General features: G+C 45.2%; 1 protein-coding gene across 2 annotated transcripts in view; it reads right to left on the reverse strand.

The window, feature by feature from the left end:
* IPO11 (importin 11) overlaps positions 1-21748 on the reverse strand; it is a 652108-nt gene that overhangs the window by 629436 nt on the left and 924 nt on the right. Inside the window, exons 1-2 of one of the 2 annotated variants that reach the window (XM_040340423.1) lie at positions 18011-18148; positions 4185-4285 (exon numbers count right to left, since the gene is read on the reverse strand). In XM_040340423.1, coding sequence (XP_040196357.1) covers positions 4185-4285; positions 18011-18148 — 239 coding nt within the window. Of the gene's footprint in view, positions 1-4184; positions 4286-18010; positions 18156-21748 lie in introns of those variants that run through there. The other variant, XM_040340415.1, reaches the window with a different exon arrangement.

Consider the following 21748-nt stretch of genomic DNA (forward strand, 5'->3'; position numbering starts at 1 on the left):
GCAGATGAGGCCTCGCTCGAATAACGCCCCAGTGTGAAAGAGGCCTTAGCATTACCAGCATGCCAGGAATGTAAAATGTTTTTACATTCCTGCACAGGGCAGCCCTGATCCTCCTATTGTCGGGTCCTCCCGCCAGCGTTCCTGGCTCCTCCCCACTTACGAGTGCCCCTATAGCAGGCCACTTGCTATGGGAGCACACCTGCAGGCCTGATTCCCAGTTACACCCTGTGTGGCCATTGACACACAAGAGCACCGCTTGGCCCTGCCCCCGGTTCTTTGCACACTGGTTGCGATTGACAGCAACAGAAACCAATGGCTCCTGCTGCTGCCTCTCTATCCAGTGAGGAAAGAGAGAGTCGCTGCTCTCTTGCACAGCGCTAGATTGAGATCGGGCTCAGGTAAGTATGAGAGAGGGCAGGGGGTAAAAAAAAATGTTTTTTTACCTTAAAGTGGTTGTAAAGGCTGAAGGTTTTTTACCTTCATGCATCCTATGCATGAAGGTAAAAATACCTTCTGTGTGCTGCTCCCACAAAACCCCTAACCTTATACTCACCCCCGCGATCCAGCGATGTGCACGGGAGCCTCCGCTGTCCTGGATCTCTCTCACCTCATTGGCTTAAAACACAGCCACTGGCTCCCACTGCTGTCAATCACAGCCAATGAAGAGCGAGCGGGAAGGCAGGGCCGAGCCACGGCTCTACGTGTCTTATTGGACGCATAGAGCGGGGCTTGGGAGCGAGCATGCAGCAGTACTCCCATAGCAAGTGGCTAGTTTTTGAGGGCGCTGGTCAAGGGGGAGAAGCCAGCAGTGCCGACGGGGGACCCGAGGAGGATCTGGTGCAAAAGTGTAGAAAAAGAAAAAACGACACATGCAAACACAGTGAACTGGTTGTGTTTAAATCTCTTACCAACCAGCTAAGGGCAGTGTTAGACCTGCACTGCTGAGCTACAGTATATAGATCTCTATGGGCTGCCTATACATTGGCCACTGAGCCTTTCAGTTATATGAAAATGCTGTATAAGACCAATATGAAGAGATATTTCTTTACAAAATGTTTTCTTTCTTTTTTTATGTATCTATGGAAACTAAAATTAAAAAATAGATTAGAGTAATTCCCAACCATTTATGTATTAAATAATGTGTGGCACTTCATTTTGTTACCTGGTAACAAAAATCAGCCAAAAATGTAATTTCCACAGAGGACACTGATCAGGCAAGAATGGGAAACGATGAACACAGGAAAATCTAATTTATGAAGTAATTATGCAATATGACCATTCTGTTTGGTTGTCACAACATCCATGGGTGGGCTCTCAGACATAACCACAGGACCACTACTGTCCTCTGAAACAGGAGCCTTGGATTGCACACTCAGGCCGGCCTCAGGCTCTTTGAATCTCGGCTGGTTCAGCAGGCAGCGGCTGAGATTCGAACCATGTATGGGCAGGCTGAATGTACCCAAGTTGATAATTCCATCAAATTGGGTATAAGCAGCTTGCCAGATTTTACATACGCTTATCGTTAGCAGCTAGTACAGGCTGGAGTACGAGGGCAACATTTGTGGTTTTATTGTGGAATGAGCCACTAAAAGTTATTTGCCGGTTGCTGTCGCACCAAGAATAGACACCCTCTTTTGTTTAATACTAAACTTCAACCTGGTCTTTCTGTGTCCTCTGTAGCTGCACAGTTCCCCCCTTCCTGTGAACATTTGTGGTGACCTTCCTTTATGGTCTGTTGTTCTTTTGACTAGTGGTGGTCTGAAAAATCCCCTGAAGAAGCTAATCTTGGCAAAACATGTCGGGATCAGACATCACGCCATGACCACCTACACAATGAAAATTGTGAATAAAGTGATGTGTGTAAAATCTATTGATTCAGGTTTTAATCTTTGTAAATGCTGGGGCATGCACGGTGGGATCCTCTGATGTCCTCCTCCTCCTGCCGTAGTAAATGTACGTGGGGCGGTCCGGAAGCGGTTAATGCAAGCAATAAATATACCTTAGTCTGACTTGGTATGAGCCTCTTGTAGTCCACGTTACAATCTGTACAGCAGAACTCAGAGAAGGGGAGGGAGAAGCAGCTTAAAGGACACTAAAGGCAGAATTTTTTTTTTTTTTAAATAACAAACATGTTATACTTACCTCCGCTGTGCAGTACGTTTTGCACAGAGTGACCCGGATCCGTGTCTTCTGGGGTCCCTCGGCGGCTGTCTCGGCTCCTCCTCGCAAAAGCTTTCCACGTTCATGCGAGCTCCCTCGCATGGTGGAAAGCTTTTGCGAGCGCGCTCCCGTGATACATCGGCGGCCATAGCCGCCGACTGTATCACTCGGCCCCGCCCCCCGGCGCACCGCGTCATCCACTGTGATTGACAGCAGTGCCAGCCAATGGCTGCGCTGCTATCAATCCGCCCAGCCTAGCCAATCAACGGCCAGGCTGGGACCCGAACAAGATGACGAGGACGCGCCCGGGGGAGGGGCGGTGCTGTCAGATGTTTTTTTACCTTAATGCATAGGATGCATTAAGGTAAAAAAACTTTTACCTTTACAACCCCTTTAAGGAGTCAATCAGAAGTGCTACAGTGCAAGCAGCATGCGATAAATGGAGAGAGCGGGGTGACCGAGAGGTAAGCTCTTTGGTGTGTTTCTTACATGGGACATGTAAGTGAAACTGCAGCACTGTAAGTCCCCTCCCCTGCCATACAGAGATGTGCAAATCTCAGAACTGTATGGGCAGAAACAAATCTTTAGGCGAATAAAGCTCTTATATACACTCACAGGCCACTTTATTAGGTACACCTTGCTAGTACCAGGTTGGACCCCCTTTTGCCTTCAGAACTGAGGAGTATTTGTATTAAATATTCGTGGCATAGATTTAACAAGGTGTTGAAAACATTCTTCAGAGATTTTGGTTCATATGGACATGAAAGCGTCGCACATTTGTTGGCTGCACATCCATGATGTGAATCTCCTATTCTACAACATCCCAAAGGTGCTCTATTGCAGTGATGGCAAACCTATGGCACGCAGAACCCCCTCAGTGGGCACATGAACAATACTTGGAAGAAAAACAAGCATCATGAATTGTAGCCTCAGTTTCCTGTTCTTAGCTGACAGGAGTGGAACCCGGTGTAGTCTTCTGCTGCTGTAGCCCATCTGCTTCAAAGTTTGATGTGTTGTGCCTTCAGAGATGGTATTCTCTGCATACCGGCCCGTTCGAACATCAAAAAGGGCATTTTCGTACACACAACTGCCGCTCACTGAATATTTTTTTTTTTCTGAACATTCTCTGTAAACCCTAGAGATGGTTGTGCTTGAATACCCCAGTAGATCAGCAGTTTTTGAAATACTCAGACCAATCCACCTGACACCAACAACCATGCCACATTCAAAATCACTTATGTCCCGTTTCTTCCCTATTCTGATGCTTGGTTTTAACTTCAGCAAGTCAGCTTTACCACGTCAAGATGCCTAAATGAATTGAGTTGCTGCCATGTGATTGGCTGATCATTTTGTGTTACCAAGCAACCAGGTGTACCTAATAAAGTGCTGGTGAGTGTATGTATTTTATCTGTGTATTTACCCATTTTAGCTCTAATTTCATATTTCCAATAAATCCTTCACTAATAAAATTACACAAGAGTTAAACGGGTTGTAAAGGTACAATTTTTTTTCCCTAAAAAGCTTCCTTTACCTCAGTGCCGTCCTCCTTCACTTACCTCATCCTTCCATTTTGCTTTTAAATGTCCTAATTTCTTCTGAGAAATCCTCACTTCCTGTTTTTCTGTCTGTAACTACACACAGTAATGTGAGGCTTTCTCCCTGGTGTGGAGTGTCGTGCTCGCTCCCTCCCTTGGACTACTGGAGAGTCAGGACGCCCACTAACACACAGCTCATTTCTCTATCTGCAACATAGAGAGCATCCTGACTCTCCTGTAGTATAAAGGAGGGGGGGAGTTACAGACAGAAGAACAGGAAGTGAGGATTTCTCAGAAGAAATAAGGACATTTAAAAGCAAAATGGAAGGATGAGGTAAGTGAAGGAGGACTCCACTAAGGTAAAGAAAGCTATTTAGGGGGGAAGAAATTGTACCTTTATAACCCCCTTTAAGAGATTTCTATCAACATAAACAATACTACTAAAAAGAATACTACAAAGAGGAAATAGGGAAATACTTAATGACTTACTTTGGTGCCACCCTCCTCCAGTAGCGTTCAATCCCATTCTTAAAATATAAGACAGCCAACCATCTTACATTGACATCCAAGGAATGATTTGTGAAAATATTCTGCAAAACAAAAGACATATTACATTAGTCTTGTGACGTTTTAGAAATATCCTCATAATAATAACAAATCTGCCCTTCTGTGAGGTCACATGCAGTGGTCCTCCCATCACTCCTCTGTATATTAGTATAGCGAGGTTCCTCTACTGTAGAAAAACCTTGATTAGTCCTACCAGAATCGGGTATTTGCAGGAATCTTCCAGGACAGCTCACAGAGAGATGATTGGCTCTGCCTTCAACAGCAAACAAAAACAATAAAGAGATAAAAGGCCCCTCCCTCCCCTTATTCTTCGGCTGTTAGATGTAATGAGCCTTCACCAATGTGCACAAGGGGAAAGGAACACGGAGAAACCAACACCCACTGCAAAGCATGCAAGAGACCCGGGTGGGAATATAGATGCTGTCCTGGAATATTTTTGGAAATACCAATACTGGCAAGACTCACTGAGGTTTTCCCCAATCGTCTTCCAGGACAGCTCACTCGAGGGGACAAACAAGAAATCCTACCTTAGGGGAGGACCATAGCTTGTAAAACTTTCCTTCTGAAGAACAAAACTTGGCTGGATAACATTTCTACCCAGCAAGGTATGAGATCAGACCGCCGTCCTGGAAATCTCTTCCCATGAAGCACCTGCTCTTTCGGCCCAAGAAGTGGATAGCGATAGAGTGAGCCCCAATCTAGGCTGGCTGCATGCAACCCGAGTGTTTGTAGACTAGGAAAGTAGTATCTCTGGATCCACTTAGTACCCTTAGAGGCCCTAAACCACTTCTTGGGACGACTTTACAAGATAAGGAGGAGTTGAGAATATCCTAAAAGTTCCTGTGCACATTGGTGGAGGTTCTTTACATCTAACAATTGAGGAATTAGAATGAGGGCCTTTTAATCTTTTTCTCGGGTCCTTTCACACGGGGCAGACTCCGCCAGCAATCCGCTTGCTCAGCGGGGGATCTGTCCGTGTCCTCAGGGGAGGACAGGTCTGTGTCTGCTCCACTTATGCAGAGCAGACACAGAGATTGCATGTTCTCCTATATGGGCAGTCAGGTATGAACAGTCCGGCTGTCCATTCACACCTGACTCCCTCCGATTTGATGCGCCCAGACGGAGGGGAACAGATCCCCCTTCCATTTGTTTTTGGCGGAACGGAGGTAGGCGAGTGTAGATGGAAACATGTTTATCTACATCCACCGCTCTATAGAGGCGATGACCATAACCCGTTCCAGGCTTGCTTAGCTGGAAGGGTGTCTATTGATGTCCTCCTCTGATTGCGTTTCCATCGGACTTAAATGATCACAGATTAAGGCAAAGGGCCAATCACAGCTGCCCTATACCACGGGATCAGCTGTGTCCAATAGCAGTTCACGGAAGTCAACACAAGCTGGTTATTGGCATTTTTTCCCCTTACGCTAATAGCATGAGGAAAAAAGAGAGCCGATAACTGTGTTAAAGGGACATCGACACTGATAATCAGGGCACTGATTATCAGTGTCCTGGTTATCAGTGCAGTCCCAACAGTGCCCACCAGTTTTGCCAATCAGTGCCGCATACCGGTGCCCAATAGTGCCGCCTACCAGTGCCCAAAAGTGCCGCCTACCAGTGCCCAAAAGTGCCGCCTACCAGTGCCCAAAAGTGCCGCCTACCAGTGCCCAAAAGTGCCGCCTACCAGTGCCCAATAGTGCCGCCTACCAGTGCCCAATAGTGCCGCCTACCAGTGAAGCCAAAGATATAACATATTTACAAAATTGGTTTGTGAGATACTGTATATGAAGTCTGTGTTATTCCTAACATGTATTGTATCGGGCGGGATGGTAGTTGATCGGGGTAATCAGTTTTTTTTTTCTGTTTTGTAATTTTGTCGCTTTTAAAGCTAAAAAGTCTATTAACAAACAAAAAATAAAATTACAAAACAGACTGCTGGTCTTTTATCATGCTATCCAGTGAGTTTATCAGCTATGTAAGAACATTAGTCTATTTCTGAAAGAAATCTATGTTTTCACTTGTTTCCCAACAGCAGCAGATGTAGAGAAGCCCACATATTTCAATATGGTAGAGGTATATTTGTCAGCATTATTGAAAAAGTGCCACCACAATGTACATCTACAACACAACATATTAAAACAAACCAGGCATCTCACTATCATTTGTCTAATCTTGACATTTCACTCCCAGCCAAGAATTCTGACAGGAGCAAAATGTTCACACTACATACTTTTGTTATATGCATTTTTTGTTTTTACATTGTATTCCATTCATCTTTGAAGGGTTTTGTTTCAACTTTTGTACAATACAGCCTCAGTAAAAGTCTAATGAAGGATTCAGATAAACAAAAGCACCAGGTAAACAATTAACTAATAAATGTAATCTGTCACAAAAAAAAAAAAAATCTAGAGCTGCACTATTCTGGATAAAATGACAATCACCATTTTTTTTGCTTAGAATAAAGATCACGATTCTCAGCGCAACATCATCTTTCACATTATACAAAAAAATTGGGCTAACTATACGGTTTCGTTTTTTTTTTTTAACCACTTAAGGACCAGGCCTATTTTTTACACTTTTTTTTTTTATAGAAAATTACTCCCAAACATTATATTTTTTTTTGTTCAGACACCCTAGAGCAGTGGTTCTCAACCTGGGGGGGGGGGGGGTCGAATGATGATTTGCCAGGGGTCACCGGATCATGGGCTGTTCTTGAAGCCCACACCGCTCTCCCTGGAGCCTACGTCCACCAACTCGTCCTCTTAGCAGCTGCCCATTCAGTTCATGGCATGGGAGTAAGAGAAGGAATAAAAATAGAGAATACATGGAAGGGAGAGGAAAAGAGGGGAAGCAACAAAGAAAAGGGGAGAGAAAGAATAGGAGAGAGAAAAAGAAAGGACGGCTAGAGAGAGGGATGGGGGGGAAAAAAAAAAAAAAGAGATTAGGATAGAGAGAGATAAAGGGAAAGAAAGGAGAACAAAGAGAAAGAGTGGTACATCCTAAAGTGTACAATAAGGGGTTTTAATGTTGTACAAGTGGAAGGGAACGCTAAATGTCAGTGGGTTAGGGGCACAAATTATTCGGGTGCTGACAACCCACGCTACGAAAATAATTTTACTGTTAGGGGTCCCCACAACTTATGAAGGGGGTCACAGAACTAGAAAGGTTGAGAACCACTGCCCTAGAGAATAAAACAGCATTTGTTACAATACTTTATGTCACACCATATTTGCGCAGCGATCTTACAAACGCAATTTTTGGGGGAAAATACACGTTTTTTAATAAAAAAATATCAAAACAGCAAAGTTAGTCCAATTTTTCTTATATGCTGAAAGATGATGTTACGCCGAGTAAATTGATACCCAACATGTCATGCTTCAAAATGTTGCCCAATCGTGGAATGGCGACAAACTTTGATACTTAAAAATCTCCATTGGCAACGTTTAAAAATGTCTACAGGTTACCAGTTTTGAGTTACAGAGGAGGCATTTTACTAGAATTATTGCTCTCGCTCTAACGATCGTGGCAATACCTCACATGTGTGGTTTGAACACAGTTTACATACGCGGGCGCGACTTACGTATGTGTTCGCTTCTACGTGCGAGCGCCTGGGGACGGGGCACTTTAAATTGTATTTTTTATTTTTACACTGTCCATTTAAAAAAAATACATATATTTTAATCACTTATTTCTTTTTTTAAGGAATGTAAACATAAAAAAAGCATGACAGGACCGCTTTAATGTAAGATCTGGGGTCAAAAACAATCTCTTAAAGAGAAAGAAAACCTGGTATTTTTATTTATTTTTTAAAAACCCTGCAAGAGAAAGGCATAATGAGCTAGTATGCATAGCATACTAGCTCATTATGAATGACTTACCTGAGATCAAAGACCCCCAAACTGCTCTTCGTTCCCCTCCGCCGCCATCTTTGGCTCGGTGTCCCTTTCCGTGTATCGCCGCCACGGGACCAGCGAGATCCCACACGCACGGGACCGGCATAATCCCAGCATGATTCCATTCATGGAGCTGGCCCGCTAGAACGCCTGCGCCGTTGAGAGTTCTTCTTTTTGGGTAAATATCTCCTTAACCGTGTAGGTTAAAGAGGTTGTAAAGGTCATTTTTTTTCCCCTAAATAGCTTCCTTTACCTTAGTGCAGTCCTCCTTCACTTACCTCATACTTCCATTTTGCTTTTAAATGTCCTTATTTCTTCTAAGAAATCCTCACTTCCCGTTCTTCTGTCTGTAACGTCACACAGTAATGCGAGGCTTTCTCCCTGGTGTGGCGTGTCCTGCTTGCCCCCTCCCTTGGACTACAGGAGAGTCAGGACGCTCTCTACATTGCAGATAGAGAAAGGAGCTGTGTGTTGGACTACAGGAGAGTCAGGACGCCCACTAACACACAGCTCCTTTCTCTATCTGCAATGTAGAGAGCGTCCTGATTCTCCTGTAGTCCAAGGGAGGGGGCGAGCACGACACTCCACACCAGGGAGAAAGCCTCGCATTACTGTGTAGAGTTACAGACAGAAGAACAGGAAGTGAGGATTTCTCAGAAGAAATAAGGACATTTATATGCAAAATGGAAGGATGAGGTAAATGAAGGAGGACTGCACTAAGGTAAAGGAAGCTATTTAGGAAAAAAAAATTGTACCTTTACAACCTCTTTAAGGAGATATTTCTTGCACCTACAGGTAAGTCTTAATCTAGGCATGGAGACCACTTTTATCTTAAAGCAGACCGGACGCTGTTTAAAATAATACCAGGGTTATGGCAGCTATTGCAACAACCGCCACTTTAAAAGACGTTGCATAATACAATATCAGCAACAGCATGCTGTCATTGCGAAAGTATTCAATGAGTAGGAACACAAAAACATAAAACACTGGTAAACTTGTCATTTGGCCTGAAACTTTTCTAACGCTGCCCTCAAAATTAATTAAAAAAAACACAAATTAGATGAGGATGTGCCTGACAAAAATATGTAAAACTTTTATTTTTTTAAAACACAAAGCACACACAACAAAAAGGGGAGCTTACAAGAATGCAAATGAAAAACAAGATAGGAAATGTTACCATATGTCACTTGGACACAGATAGAATGGAACAATTGAGCTGACAGGAGAAGAAAGGGCTGTCAATTTAAAATAAGATAAATGAACCTCAGTGGCTCAGTGAAAGTCAAGTGAAAGGCAGAAATCTCAACGGATCGGCATGACAAAAAGAGAACGCGCAAGAGATAAACACAAAAAATATTGTAAACTGCAACTTTTTTTAACCCCTTTATTTCTGAATGAAAAGATCATCTGTACAGGATTATTGCATGACAGAGCATCAAATGTAAAACTTTAATAATCTATGTCACTGATATCTGAAATAAAGGAGCAGAGGCAAGTATAGAGTCACAGAAAAAATTCAAGCAGAACTTCAGTTTCAATAGATTTTATTAGTATTTTGAAAAAGGCAAAAAGTAACTGTACAGAGCAGCAAACAATCCTTGTATGGTCTGAATCATACAACATAAAAGTTGAACATAAATGGGGGGGGAATCACCATTCGAAGATCTTGGTAAACAGGTTAGGTCTTCCATAAGACAACAGGTGAACACATGGACAGCAATAGAACTACAAGAAGCCTTGGGCTATAAACAGAGTATATTACAAGAACACTGGGAGGAGCGGTTAGGACTATTGCCCTGTAAGTCAGAGTAAGGACCAACAAGTCAGAAAGATCCCGAGGTTGAGACCTCACTGAAATGTAATCTCAAGCTGAACTTCAGGCACAAAAAGATATATTTAAATATATTTCTCAATAGTCACAAATGATAGAAATCCACAGAATGTATTCTTAAACCCAGATATCACCTTATACAAGTAGCAGCGACATCTTAGGCCCTTTCCACATGAGGTGGATCCGTTCAGCGGAGTCCGCCAGCTCAGGAGGGATCGCGCCACTGCCGGCGAATGGCAGGTCTGTCTCTGCTCAATGAGCGTGGAGGGGGCCTGTCAGAGCGCCGCCGATTCCTTTGGCGAGATCGGATGAAAACGAAGAGCATGTCCGTTTATCAGATCTCATCCAATCCGATAAGACGGATGGCAAACGTGTCGCCACACGTCTGTCTTGAGCGGATCGGATGGCAGACGGGTGTCAGCGGACACATCTCCACTGACATCCGTTCCCCCCATAGGACTCAATGGATGGCCCACTCGTATCCGCCTAAAAAATAGACAGGCGGATCCGAGCAGGCTTGTCATGTGAAAGGGGCCATAGGCTTAATGTACACAGAACATTTTAAAACCTCTGCGGAACGATTTAACTTGACATATAGTTACCAACGTTTCAAAACGTCCGTTGTGCCGAGTTTGGGCCCTTTCACACGTGCGGACCGTATGTCCGCATTTTCATCCGTCCGTTTGCGGATGAAAACGGGACATACATTGGTCCCTATGTGATTACGGGTGTCAGCGGATGAACATCCGCTGACACCCGTAATTTGTCCGCTTCCGCAAAGATCCGCATTTGCAGACAGAAGAAATCCTATTTTTCTTCCGTCTGCCGGATCGGATGAACACGAACATACGGCCGTGTCAGCTGCCAGCTCAGCGGGGATTTTACGGAGGATCCCCGCTGAGCAAAGCGGGCACACGGAGCGGATCATTACTGATCCGCTCCGTGTGAAAGGGCCCTTTATGTTTAGAAGCATTTTTTGAATTGCAAATAGTCAAAAATGTATCTCCATTAAAAACACCTGTAAACAAAACATGGCTAAACCCGAATTACCACGTTTACAAGCTGATGATTGATACATGCCATGGCTATTGCACTGTCCGACTGGACCCTCACCAGAACTCCCTGCAGCTGACCTGACTAGTGCAGAAGAGTCAGGCATATTCCCCACAGTTCTAGAAATTTGATGGCCATTTTATGTGGAGTGTAGTCTGTGAATTTGTGACATTTGCATTAATTGCCATTTATTAACGTTTGTTATATTGAGGGTGAGACTGTGATTGCTTTATTCCCTTCCTCCACTTAAAAACTCCTATGGGGGTTCTACCCCAGTTTCTGTATCAGATTCGACTGTGTTCAGGAGTTGAGGGGAATGGCACCACCAGATCCTGCCGGTGAGACAGTGCCCCTGTTTTGCTGATACAGACCTGTATCACACCTCAGGACTTCCAAGGTTTTTTTTTTATTTACCCTTTCAGACTATGTGGAGACCAAGTCCCCCGCACTGAAAAGTGACCCAGGACTCCTCCCTATTCAGTCCGGCTAGCGTCCTTTGTTAGTACTGTCCAGGAAAGAGAGAGAAAGGTTTTCCCAGTCTCCAACATAATGGAAACCATCCACCAGTACATGGACGGTAGAGTGACCACATTTCCAAACTGCCATTCAGGGACACGCCCACTCTCTCACCTTCCCCCAAAAAAGATGAGTGGGGGGCGGGGAGAAATGTAGTCTCGGGGTTGATGGGGAATTTAACGGCAGATTATTTGTCAGGTGAATGTGCCACTTGCCACCAGGTGCAGTGCCGCTTGCCACCCATAGCCTGCCACCAGATGCAGTGCCGCTTGCCACCCATAGCCTGCCACCAGATGCAGTGCCGCTTGCCACCAGATGCAGTGGTGCTGTCACTCCCTCTGCATGAGCCACGTGCGTTGAAGGAAAGGAGTGGAGTCACTGTCTGGAGAGTAAAGATCAGACCAGTCCCTGCTGCTTGTCGTGGCGCTGGTTGCGGACAGCAGTGCTGCACTAGGCGCAGGCCTTGCCCCCGACCTCACTGTCTGAGAGTAAATTGTCACTGGTTGTAAGACGCAAGGCAGCGCCGGCCCTAGCAACCAGTTCCTGAAATGTATTTACTAGTTAGTAGGGGGTGGCTATGTCCTCTATTTCATTCCGGGACACTGTATTGTCCCGGAATGAAGGTGCCCGGGACCCAGGACAGACATGTCATTTGCAGGACAGTCCCGGGCAATCCGGGACATGTGGGCACCCTAATGGACAGTAGCATGCTGTGACACAGACATTAGAGAGAGACCAGCCACTAAGTTTTCCTGTCTCATGCTGACAGAACATTCTGCTGTAAAAGTCTGGAGGGGAACTGGGAAAAAGGAAATGCCTCAAACAAGGCAACCATCTTCCTCAATATTCTCAAACCGAGACAATTTGAGGAATACCTCAGTGTTCTGAGGGAAGACACCTGATCTCTCAGAGCAATACACTCTTCTGGAGGAAGTACAACCATCATATAAAGCATGTCCAGTAAGAGAACCAGATACCCCAACCTCTGGGTTGGAACCAATACCAATTTTTGGAGGTTAAAAACCCACACAAACCTTTGCATGGTGCACACAGTGATAAATACACCATGCCCTAATCAATGAACAGGTTGATTTGAACAGATCATCCAAGTAAAACGGGCACTCCCTGAACACTTAAAACGACCTTTGCGCATAATAGGGGGGCGTGGACAGACCAAATGGTAAAGCCGCAAACAGAAAATGCCAGTCTTCTATTGCAAACCTCAAAAAACAACTCTGATGAGTAGGAAAAAAAATAAAAATAAAAAATGGGAAGTACAGGTATGCATGCATCCTCTATGTCCACTGATGCCAGGAAGACTCCTGGTTTGAGCAAAGCCACACCAGTGCGCACCAACTCCATTGGAAACTCTGCACCTAGAAAAAATTGTTGGGATACTTCAGGCCAAAAATGTAACGCACATGGCTTTGGAACCGTAAAAAAAAAATCGGAATGAAATCCAAGGAATCTTTTGTGTTCTGGAACTGGTATGATCACTCCCTGTAAATGCTGGTGATCAAGTGCCTGCAATAGCAACCATCTTTCTTGAAGATTCATAGAAACATTTGAAAGCATAAACTGCGGAGGAGGAAACTCCTGGAACTCCAGTAACCGCGAGCAATTGTACAATGAACCTATTCATCTTCAACTTCCCCCTGCCACACGTTGGCAAATGCCCGCAAACGTCCTTCCGTCTGGAGTGGGAACGCTTTTCATTGATAAAGTGACTCATAATCCGAGTTTGCTGCCTTTTTACAGTACTGAGACATAAGAAAACGAGGCCTTCAGCAACGTTTCCAACCTTTTATCAGTCAGATCCTTAAAGTGGAGTTCCACCCATAAATATAACATTACACCAGTAGTTTTAAAAAAAATGTCATTAGTCCTTTACCTAAAAAAAAATTTTTTTTAGATGCCTTCAAAGTGTTGTTGCTAGGCAGAATAGTTAATCTTCCCACTTCCTGCACCTAGGTGCTTAATGCTTCCTAACCTACACCGCACAGACTCCTGGGAATGTAGTGGGTGTAACTTTCCAGGAGTCTGTGCACTCCCCAGTCTCGAATAATCATGCGACTTGGACAGCACAGGTGCTGAAACCTGATCTGACACTGCTTGTGCAGCACTGAGCATGTGCGAGATCTGCAAGGCTGAAATCCAGGAAGTCATACAGTCTGGCTTCATGATGCCCACACTTAAGATGGCCCCAATTTCTATTTTATAAAGTGTCTAAATGCTGTAACAACCTAACAAAACGTACCTTAGTTTACAGACTAACTTTACTAGAATACATTAAGCTTGTGTATTACAGGGGTATTTATATTTAAAAAGTGAAATTGTGGCCGGAACTCCGCTTTAAAGACAGACACGCCATCCACTCGTCATCCATGTCAAATTCTTGTTAACCACCTCAGCATTATAAGGTTTTACCTCCATTCACAACCAGACGCTTTTTTGCTATTTAGCACTGCGCTACTATAACTGGTAATTGCACGGTCCATGCAATGCTGAACCAAAAATTTTATTTGTGTAATTTTTTTCACACAAATAAAGAGATTTCTTTTGGTGGCAATTGATCACCACTGGGTTTTTTATTCGACAAAAAAAAACAGACTGAAAGTTTAGAAAAATACATTATTTTCTACTAGAAATATTGCTGCTACTCTGGCCTGCACATCGATATGCAACATGTGTATCGCAATCAGTCTTTTCCGTCCTACGTTATGCGTAGTAGCCCCCAACTTATGCGTTCACGTTCGTACCTACGTGTATGTGGGGGGGAGGTCTCAAAAAAAATGGGAGGGGGGGTTATGTGCTTGGGTGAAACTTTATTTTTTTACAATTTTAAATGTTATTTATTTTTTACATTACATAGGGTACCAAAAGTCACTCCAATCAAAACCAGGCCATTTTTTGCTATTTAGCACTGCGCTACTATAACTGGTAATTGCACGGTCATGCAACGCTGAACCAAAATGAAATTTGTGTAATTTTTTCACACAAATAAGGAGATTTATTTTGGTGGCAATTGATCACCACTGTTTTTTTTTATTATATAGACAAAAAAAAGACCAAAAGATTAGAAAAATACATTATTTTCTACTTTCTGAGAAAAAAAAATTAATAATAAAAAAAATTAGGCCACAATGAATTCTGCTATATGTCTTTGGTAAGGAAAAAAAAATATCCCAAAAAGGTATATTGATTGGTTTGCGTAAAAGACAAACCATGATATATATATATATATATATATATATATATATATATATATATATATATATATATATATATATATATATATATATATATATATATATATACTGGAATTTTTATTTATTTATTTTATACTCGTAATGGCGGTGATCAGCGACTTATAGTGGGACTGTGAGGCGGCAGGCAATCTGACACTAACTGTTGCTGGGTGGGTACTGACTGACATGGATGTCACTAGTGACAGTAAGGCCCCTTTCACACCAAGGAGTTTTTCAGGCGTTTAAGCACTAAATATAGCGCCTAAATAACGCCTGAAAAAATCCTGCCCTGCAGTCTTCAGTGTGAAAGCCCGACGGCTTTCACACTGAAACGGTGAGCTAGCAGGACCACTCCAAAAGTCCTGCTAGCCGCATCTTTGGAGCGGTGTATTTACCGCTGCTGCCCATTGAAATCAATGGGACAGCGCGGCTATAACGCCCGCAAACCGCTGCTGTAGCGGTTTTAACACTTTCTCGGACGCTAGCGGGGGTTAAAACCGCACCACTATTGGTCGAATATCGCAGCAAAAACAACAGTATAGCGGCGCTAAAAATAGTGCCGCTATACCGCCAGCGCACCTCCCACGCCCAGTTTGAAAGGGGCCTAATAGAGTGATAATACTATACACTGTCACTGTACTAATGACACTGGCTGGAAAGGGGTTAAAGCATTTGTTACCCCAACACTTCATATTCCTGATATGTGCCTGCTGTACCATGTACTTGTATGAGAAAGTCTCCTCTTCTCTTTGTATGTTATGGTGAGCATTGTTTCCGAGAATGCGTGTTTGTACTTTGGAGTTTTGTTCGACGGACTTGTGTACACACGACCGGAAAATCCGACAATTGTCTGATGGAGCACACAAACGGTCAGATTTTCCGACAACAGCCTGTCATCACACTATTCCAGACGGATAATCCGATCGTGTGTACAAGGCTTTAGAATAAATGTCAGTTCCGTGTGTCTGCAAAAGAGCTGTGGAAGGTTGCGGGTGTGATTTAGCCCAGGTTCACACTGAGCTAACCATTTACAACCACTTTATGCTACAGATAAGCCTATAATGAGGCTTACCTGTAGCTACCCATTATATCTCCCAAACCTTCACGGTTTAGGAGAGGTCATCGGCACATGCACACTAATGCAAACTGAAGCAACGGCGAGTATGTGTCGTTGCTTCAGTCAGTGTGCCGTTACCGGCGGCTCCCACACGCATGCGTGGAAGTGACGTCATCGCGACTTTGGCCAATCACAGCGCCAGGGGGTACGAGGACCACTGCGGGCGCTTCGATGTAAGGCAAGTAATTCATAATGAGCTAGTATGCTATGCATACTAGCTCATTATGCCTTTGTCTTGCAGGGTGTTTATTTTCCCCCTCTTTTTTTTAAATAGGGTTTACAACCACTTTAATGAGACATCCAGGGTCTAAAAGACCCTGGATGTCTCCCTTGTGCTCCACTGAATGTAATGAAAAGCAGATTGCACTGTATTATATTTTTTCCTGGCCATGCTGGGCGGGGACACTGATAGTCAGACCAGGAAGTGATGTCAAACACGTTGCTGACCCTGGTCAGCAACAAAAGGGGAGCATAGGCACGTGCTATGTTGGTCCGGGCCCACAGATGGGCAAACAGAGCCCAGGATACATGGGGGGTGCCATTGCCAGAAGTGTGTGGAAGTAATCGGGTGGCAGCGCAGCCAACCGAATGCTTCCACCTGACAGGCAGGAGTTTGCTTGCCAGATTTACACACAATCCCGATTGCTGCAGCCACCCTAAAGATATTGCTCTGCAGATGAACCCTACAGCCTTTGACTTGCATGTGATCACTATGTCAGAGCTGGCATGTTCAGAAACCAAATAGGGGGGGAATTCAATAAAGCTGCTGCATCACTATTCTGCCATTGATCCCTCGTATTACTGCATTGCACCAAATTCATGAAGCGTACGTGACACTTTTGGTTTTGACTCGTGCTACTCGTGCTACAAATTCACATCGTTTTTTAATTGCTCCGGTTTTACATTGTGGCGCATTGAATACACCAAACTCTAAATAAAATACAGACAGTTCATTTCTTACAAAAGTGGAGCTAATTAAGACCAATTCTCTTTTGGTGTACAGAGAGAGATCCTGGGGCAGACAGATTTTGCCAAAGTGTCTCATGTGCATTCTAAAAGTGCTGCAGCCTGCGCCAAATTCAAGTACAAGTTCTAGACAGGTACATGAATTTTGGGCACACCAGGGGTATGTCTACAGGGGTCACAATTGTGACCCGGCCCTCATGTGCGCCTTTATAGGAGGAGCAGCTGGGGCGGCTGCATATAGAGGAACTGATCTCTTCATTTTCCTGTGGGAGGTAGAGGAGGAGAAGCAGGCATTTAGCAGCAAAATGGAAAGATCAGTTTCTCTATATGCAGCCCCCCATTCTTCCTATTTAGCTTCATTCTGTGACCCCCTGGCTCCGCCCCCCCCACTCTGTGGGGGATTTGTCAAGATGGAAAGGGGGGCAGGGGCTGGTATATTACTTCCTTTTCTGAATGGAGAGTCAATGATCCGTACTGATCACTGAGTCTATTCATTCATAACTAACACAGTAAACTGTGTTTACTATGCTTCAGTTTGCAATTGATCAGGAGAGCTGTTCCTGTCCATTCATTCTGTACAGGTGAGGCTGCTGAAATGTATAAGAAAGAACCGCGATGGCCGCACTCCAAAAATAAAAATTTGTTCCTTTTAATAAAAACTGGTCACAACATGGATGTCACAGCAAAAAATCAGGAAAAAGGGCTAACGCGTTTCGCACAGGGCTGTGTCCTCAATCTCTTATCTCTTTCTCAAAGGGGAAACATCAGAGGTTTGTTTAGACCTCTGACATCTCACCAAAGCCCCCAATGGGGGGGGGATCAAAAAATATATATTTATTTAAACAACAATGTAAAAAAAAAAAAAAATGACATCAGTGGCAGAACTACCAGGGTCACAGGGGTTACACTTGTGACCGGGCCCTGGTGCTCCACCACCGGGCTTGAAGGGAAGGACCCCGGTCGGTAGTCGGGTCCTTCATGGTTTCTTGCACCGAGGCCCTGAAGGTTCTAGTTACACCACTGGAGCACAGTGCACTGCTTTTAGAATGCATGCAAGACACGCTTGGAAAAATCTGTCTGCATCAGTCTTTATGCATTCCAAGGTTAGTGTGTAAGGAAGGTCTCACCAGCAGGACGCTGTAGAAGCCAGGCTGTGTCTCCCACTGCTTGAGTTGCTCCTCAGCGGGTTTCAGTACGGAGGAATCTTGGCTGGCTGCTTGTGTCAAGACCTGCAACACAACGGTGCTGGCACTGTTCAGATCCATAGGGAACCTGCACACAAAAAATAAAAAAAAAAATCACATCAGCAAACAGCCTGATCAGCTTCACTATGAAAATGGACCATTAAAAGGATAGTTCACCTTTACATAAAAAACTGTCTACGCAGGTAAGAGATGTTTGTAGATTAAAGCAAACTGTGCAGCTCTGACTATGTCAGGCATGTCCAAAGTCTGGCCCGGGGGCCAATTGTGGCCCCCCTGGTGATTTAATATGGCCCCCCTGGGGATTTGGATATATATATAGCTATTGCAGCCTCACATGTGCACTGTGTCCTGAGGGCCACAAAAGATATATACCGTATTCATCGGCGCTGCCTCGGAGGGGACAGGACGTGCGCCGTCAGATTACATGAAGAGAATCTCATGTTTACTCGGCGGCGTCTGTAATAGGAAGTCCCGTTTCCTGGGATGCCATTGGATGACTGTTCTGTTTATCATAGGAGGCGGGACTTTGTATAAAAGAGGCCACCGAGTAAACAAGAAATTCTCCTGTTTGTAATCTGACGACACTTGTCCCTCCCTCTTCCTGTCCCCTCCGAGGCTGCAAATGGACATCGATCAGGCTGCACTAATGGCAATGGTAAGGCTGTATTCATGGCAATGGTGAGGCTGCATTCATGGCAATGGTAAGCCTGTGCGTGTTATACGCTGATAAATACGGTTTATCCAAATAACACGCCCAAGCTCATTTTCAGTCCTGAGCAGCGCTTGGGGATTCGTTGGGGCCACAAAAGAGATATATACAGTATATCCAAATAACACGCCCAAGCTCATCTCTTCATCACACACAGCCACAAAGGCAAGATAATTCTTGTTGGGCAGTGTATTAGTTGCTCGGGCGAATACACTTAGATCAAATTTTAATGGTTCAAAGAATGTCAGGCAAAATGGTCGGCCCTCGAGCATGTTCACTTCATCAAATGTGGCCCTCTTTGAAAAAAGTTTGGACACCCCTGGACTATGTATATGGGGATGTAATGTATCTGGGTGTATTTGTGTGTAATGTATCTGGGTGTATCTGTGTGTATGGGGGTGTAATGTATCTGGGTGTATCTGTACTATGTCTGCAGTCTCTGACCATAGTAATGACATTGTCGAAAAGGGGTGGAGTATGGGTGACCTTAAAATGAGGCCCCCCCTGAAAAAAGTTCTGCCGACGCCCATGCTCCCAGGACTTTGGCTCTGATTGAAGTTGAATAAAGCCCTTGCTATAGGTGTAGGCCATTTACATACCTTTATGAAGCCTGACTGGAATACTCCCAGGACGCTGCTAAGTGAGGCCTAGTCATCACTTCTCACCTCCACCATCACAGGAGTGAGCTCTTTTTCTGATTCAAACCCCCTCACATACTGGCCCAGATTCAAGAAGCGGTTGCGCGGCGCAAGTGCTTACTTGCTCCGGTGTAACGAGTGCTCCTGATTCAGGAACCTCGTTACACCGACTGCAGCCTAGGATATGACAGACATAAGCCTCCTTATGCCTTCATATCCCAGGCTGCATTCTTGCGTTGGCCGCTAGGGGGCGCGGCCATTGTGATCGGCGTGTAGTATGCAAATTGCATACTACCACCGATTCACAAAAGTTGCGCGGGCCCTGCGCACGCAAGGTACGGAGTTTCCGTACGGCGACTTTAGCGCAAGGTTGCTCCTGCTATAGCAGGGGCAACCTATGCTAAAGTATAGCTGCGCTTCCCGCTCGTGAAATTTTAATTTCACGTCGTTTACGTAAGTGATTCGTGAATGGCGCTGGACGCCATTCACGTTCACTTAGAAGCAAATGACGTCCTTGCCGCAATGCACGTCGGGAAAGTTTCCCGACGGAGCATGCGCTGTTCGCTCGGCGCGGGAGCGCGCCTAATTTAAATGATTCCCGCCCCCGGCAGGATCATTTACATTAGGCAGCCTTACGCCCGGCTGTTTAGCATATCGCCCGCGCAATTTACGGAGCTACTGCTCCGTGAATCGCGGGCATTTCAAAATATTTGCGTGGGCGCAGAGCAAAACTCGTTGCCCTGTGCCCACGCAAATATTGCACGGATCTACCTGAATCTGGGCCACTCTCTTCTATGATGCAGTAACTCTGAGCTCAGCATTGGAGAGCTCACTCCTGTGATGGTGGAGGTGAGCAGTGATGACTAGGCCTCACTTAGCAACGTCCCAGGAGTATTCCAGTCAGGCTTCATTTGACCCCTTTCACGCTGAGGGCGTTTTGCAGGCTCTATAGCATTAAAAATAGCGCCTGCAATCCGCCCTCAAACAGCTGCTCCTCACACTCCAGGGTGAAAGCCCGAGGGCTTTCACACTGGAGCGGTGCGCTGGCAGGGCGTCAGAAAAAGTCCTGCCAGCAGCTTCTTTGGAGCGCATTAGCAGCGATGAACTCACCGCTGCTAATGTGCTCCTGCCCATTGAAATCAATGGGCAGCGCTGCCGTACCGCCAGCAATACGCCACTGTATTAACTCTTTCTCGGCCGCTAGAGGGGGTTAAAAGTGCCCCGCTAGCGACCAAAATGTGCCGCAAATCCGACGGTAAAATAGCGCAGTTTTACCGCTATTTTACCTCCGACGCTATGGGCGGCACCAGCCTGAAAGGGGTCTAAAGGTATGAAAATGGCCTACAGCTATAACAAGGGCTTTATTCAACTTTAGTCAGTCAAAGCTTCACCGTTTTTTTTTTTTTTATCTACAGATGCCCCTAATCTGCACAGGGAGTTTTGTGGTAAAGGTGAACTATCCCTTTAAACACTTATAGACCAAATTATATATATATATATATATATATATGAAAAAAATATATAATTTTTTAGCAGAGACCCTAGGGAATGAAATGGCGATCATTGCAATTTGTCCCGGTATTTGCGCAGCGTTTTTTCAAACGCATTTAAAAAAAAAAAAAAACACACAATATATAACCCAATTTTTTGTTTTAATACGAAAGGTGATGTTACACTGAGGAAATAGATACCCAACATGTCACGGGGACGGGGGGCAGTGTACAGACCCATGGAGTGTGCACGGGGATGGGGGGCAGTCTACGGACCCATGGAGTGTGCACAGGGACGGGGGGCATTGTACGGACCCATGGAGTGTGCACGGGGACGGAGGGCAGTGTATGGACCCATGGAGTGTGCACGGGGACAGTGTACGGACCCATGGAGTGTGCACGGGGACGGGGGGAAATGTACGGACCCATGGAGTGTGCACGGGGACGGGGGGCAGTGTACGGACCCATGGAGTGTGCACGGGGACGGGGGGCAGTGTACGGACCCATGGAGTGTGCACGGGGACGGGGGGCAGTGTACGGACCCATGGAGTGTGCACGGGGACGGGGGGCAGTGTACGGACCCATGGAGTGTGCGCGGGGACGGAGGGCAGTGTTATGGACCCATGGAGTGTGCGCGGGGACGGGGGGCAGTGTTATGGACCCATGGAGTGTGCACGGGGACGGGGGGCAGTGTTACGGACCCATGGAGTGTACACATTAATGGGGGGCAGTGTATGGACACATGGAGTGTACACATTAATGGGGGGGGGCAGTGTATGGACACATGGAGTGTACACATTAATGGGGGGGTTGTGTACGGACA

The sequence above is a fragment of the Rana temporaria genome, chromosome 1, assembly GCF_905171775.1.
Source record: "Rana temporaria chromosome 1, aRanTem1.1, whole genome shotgun sequence".
In the NCBI taxonomy this organism is placed as follows: Eukaryota; Metazoa; Chordata; class Amphibia; order Anura; family Ranidae; genus Rana; species Rana temporaria.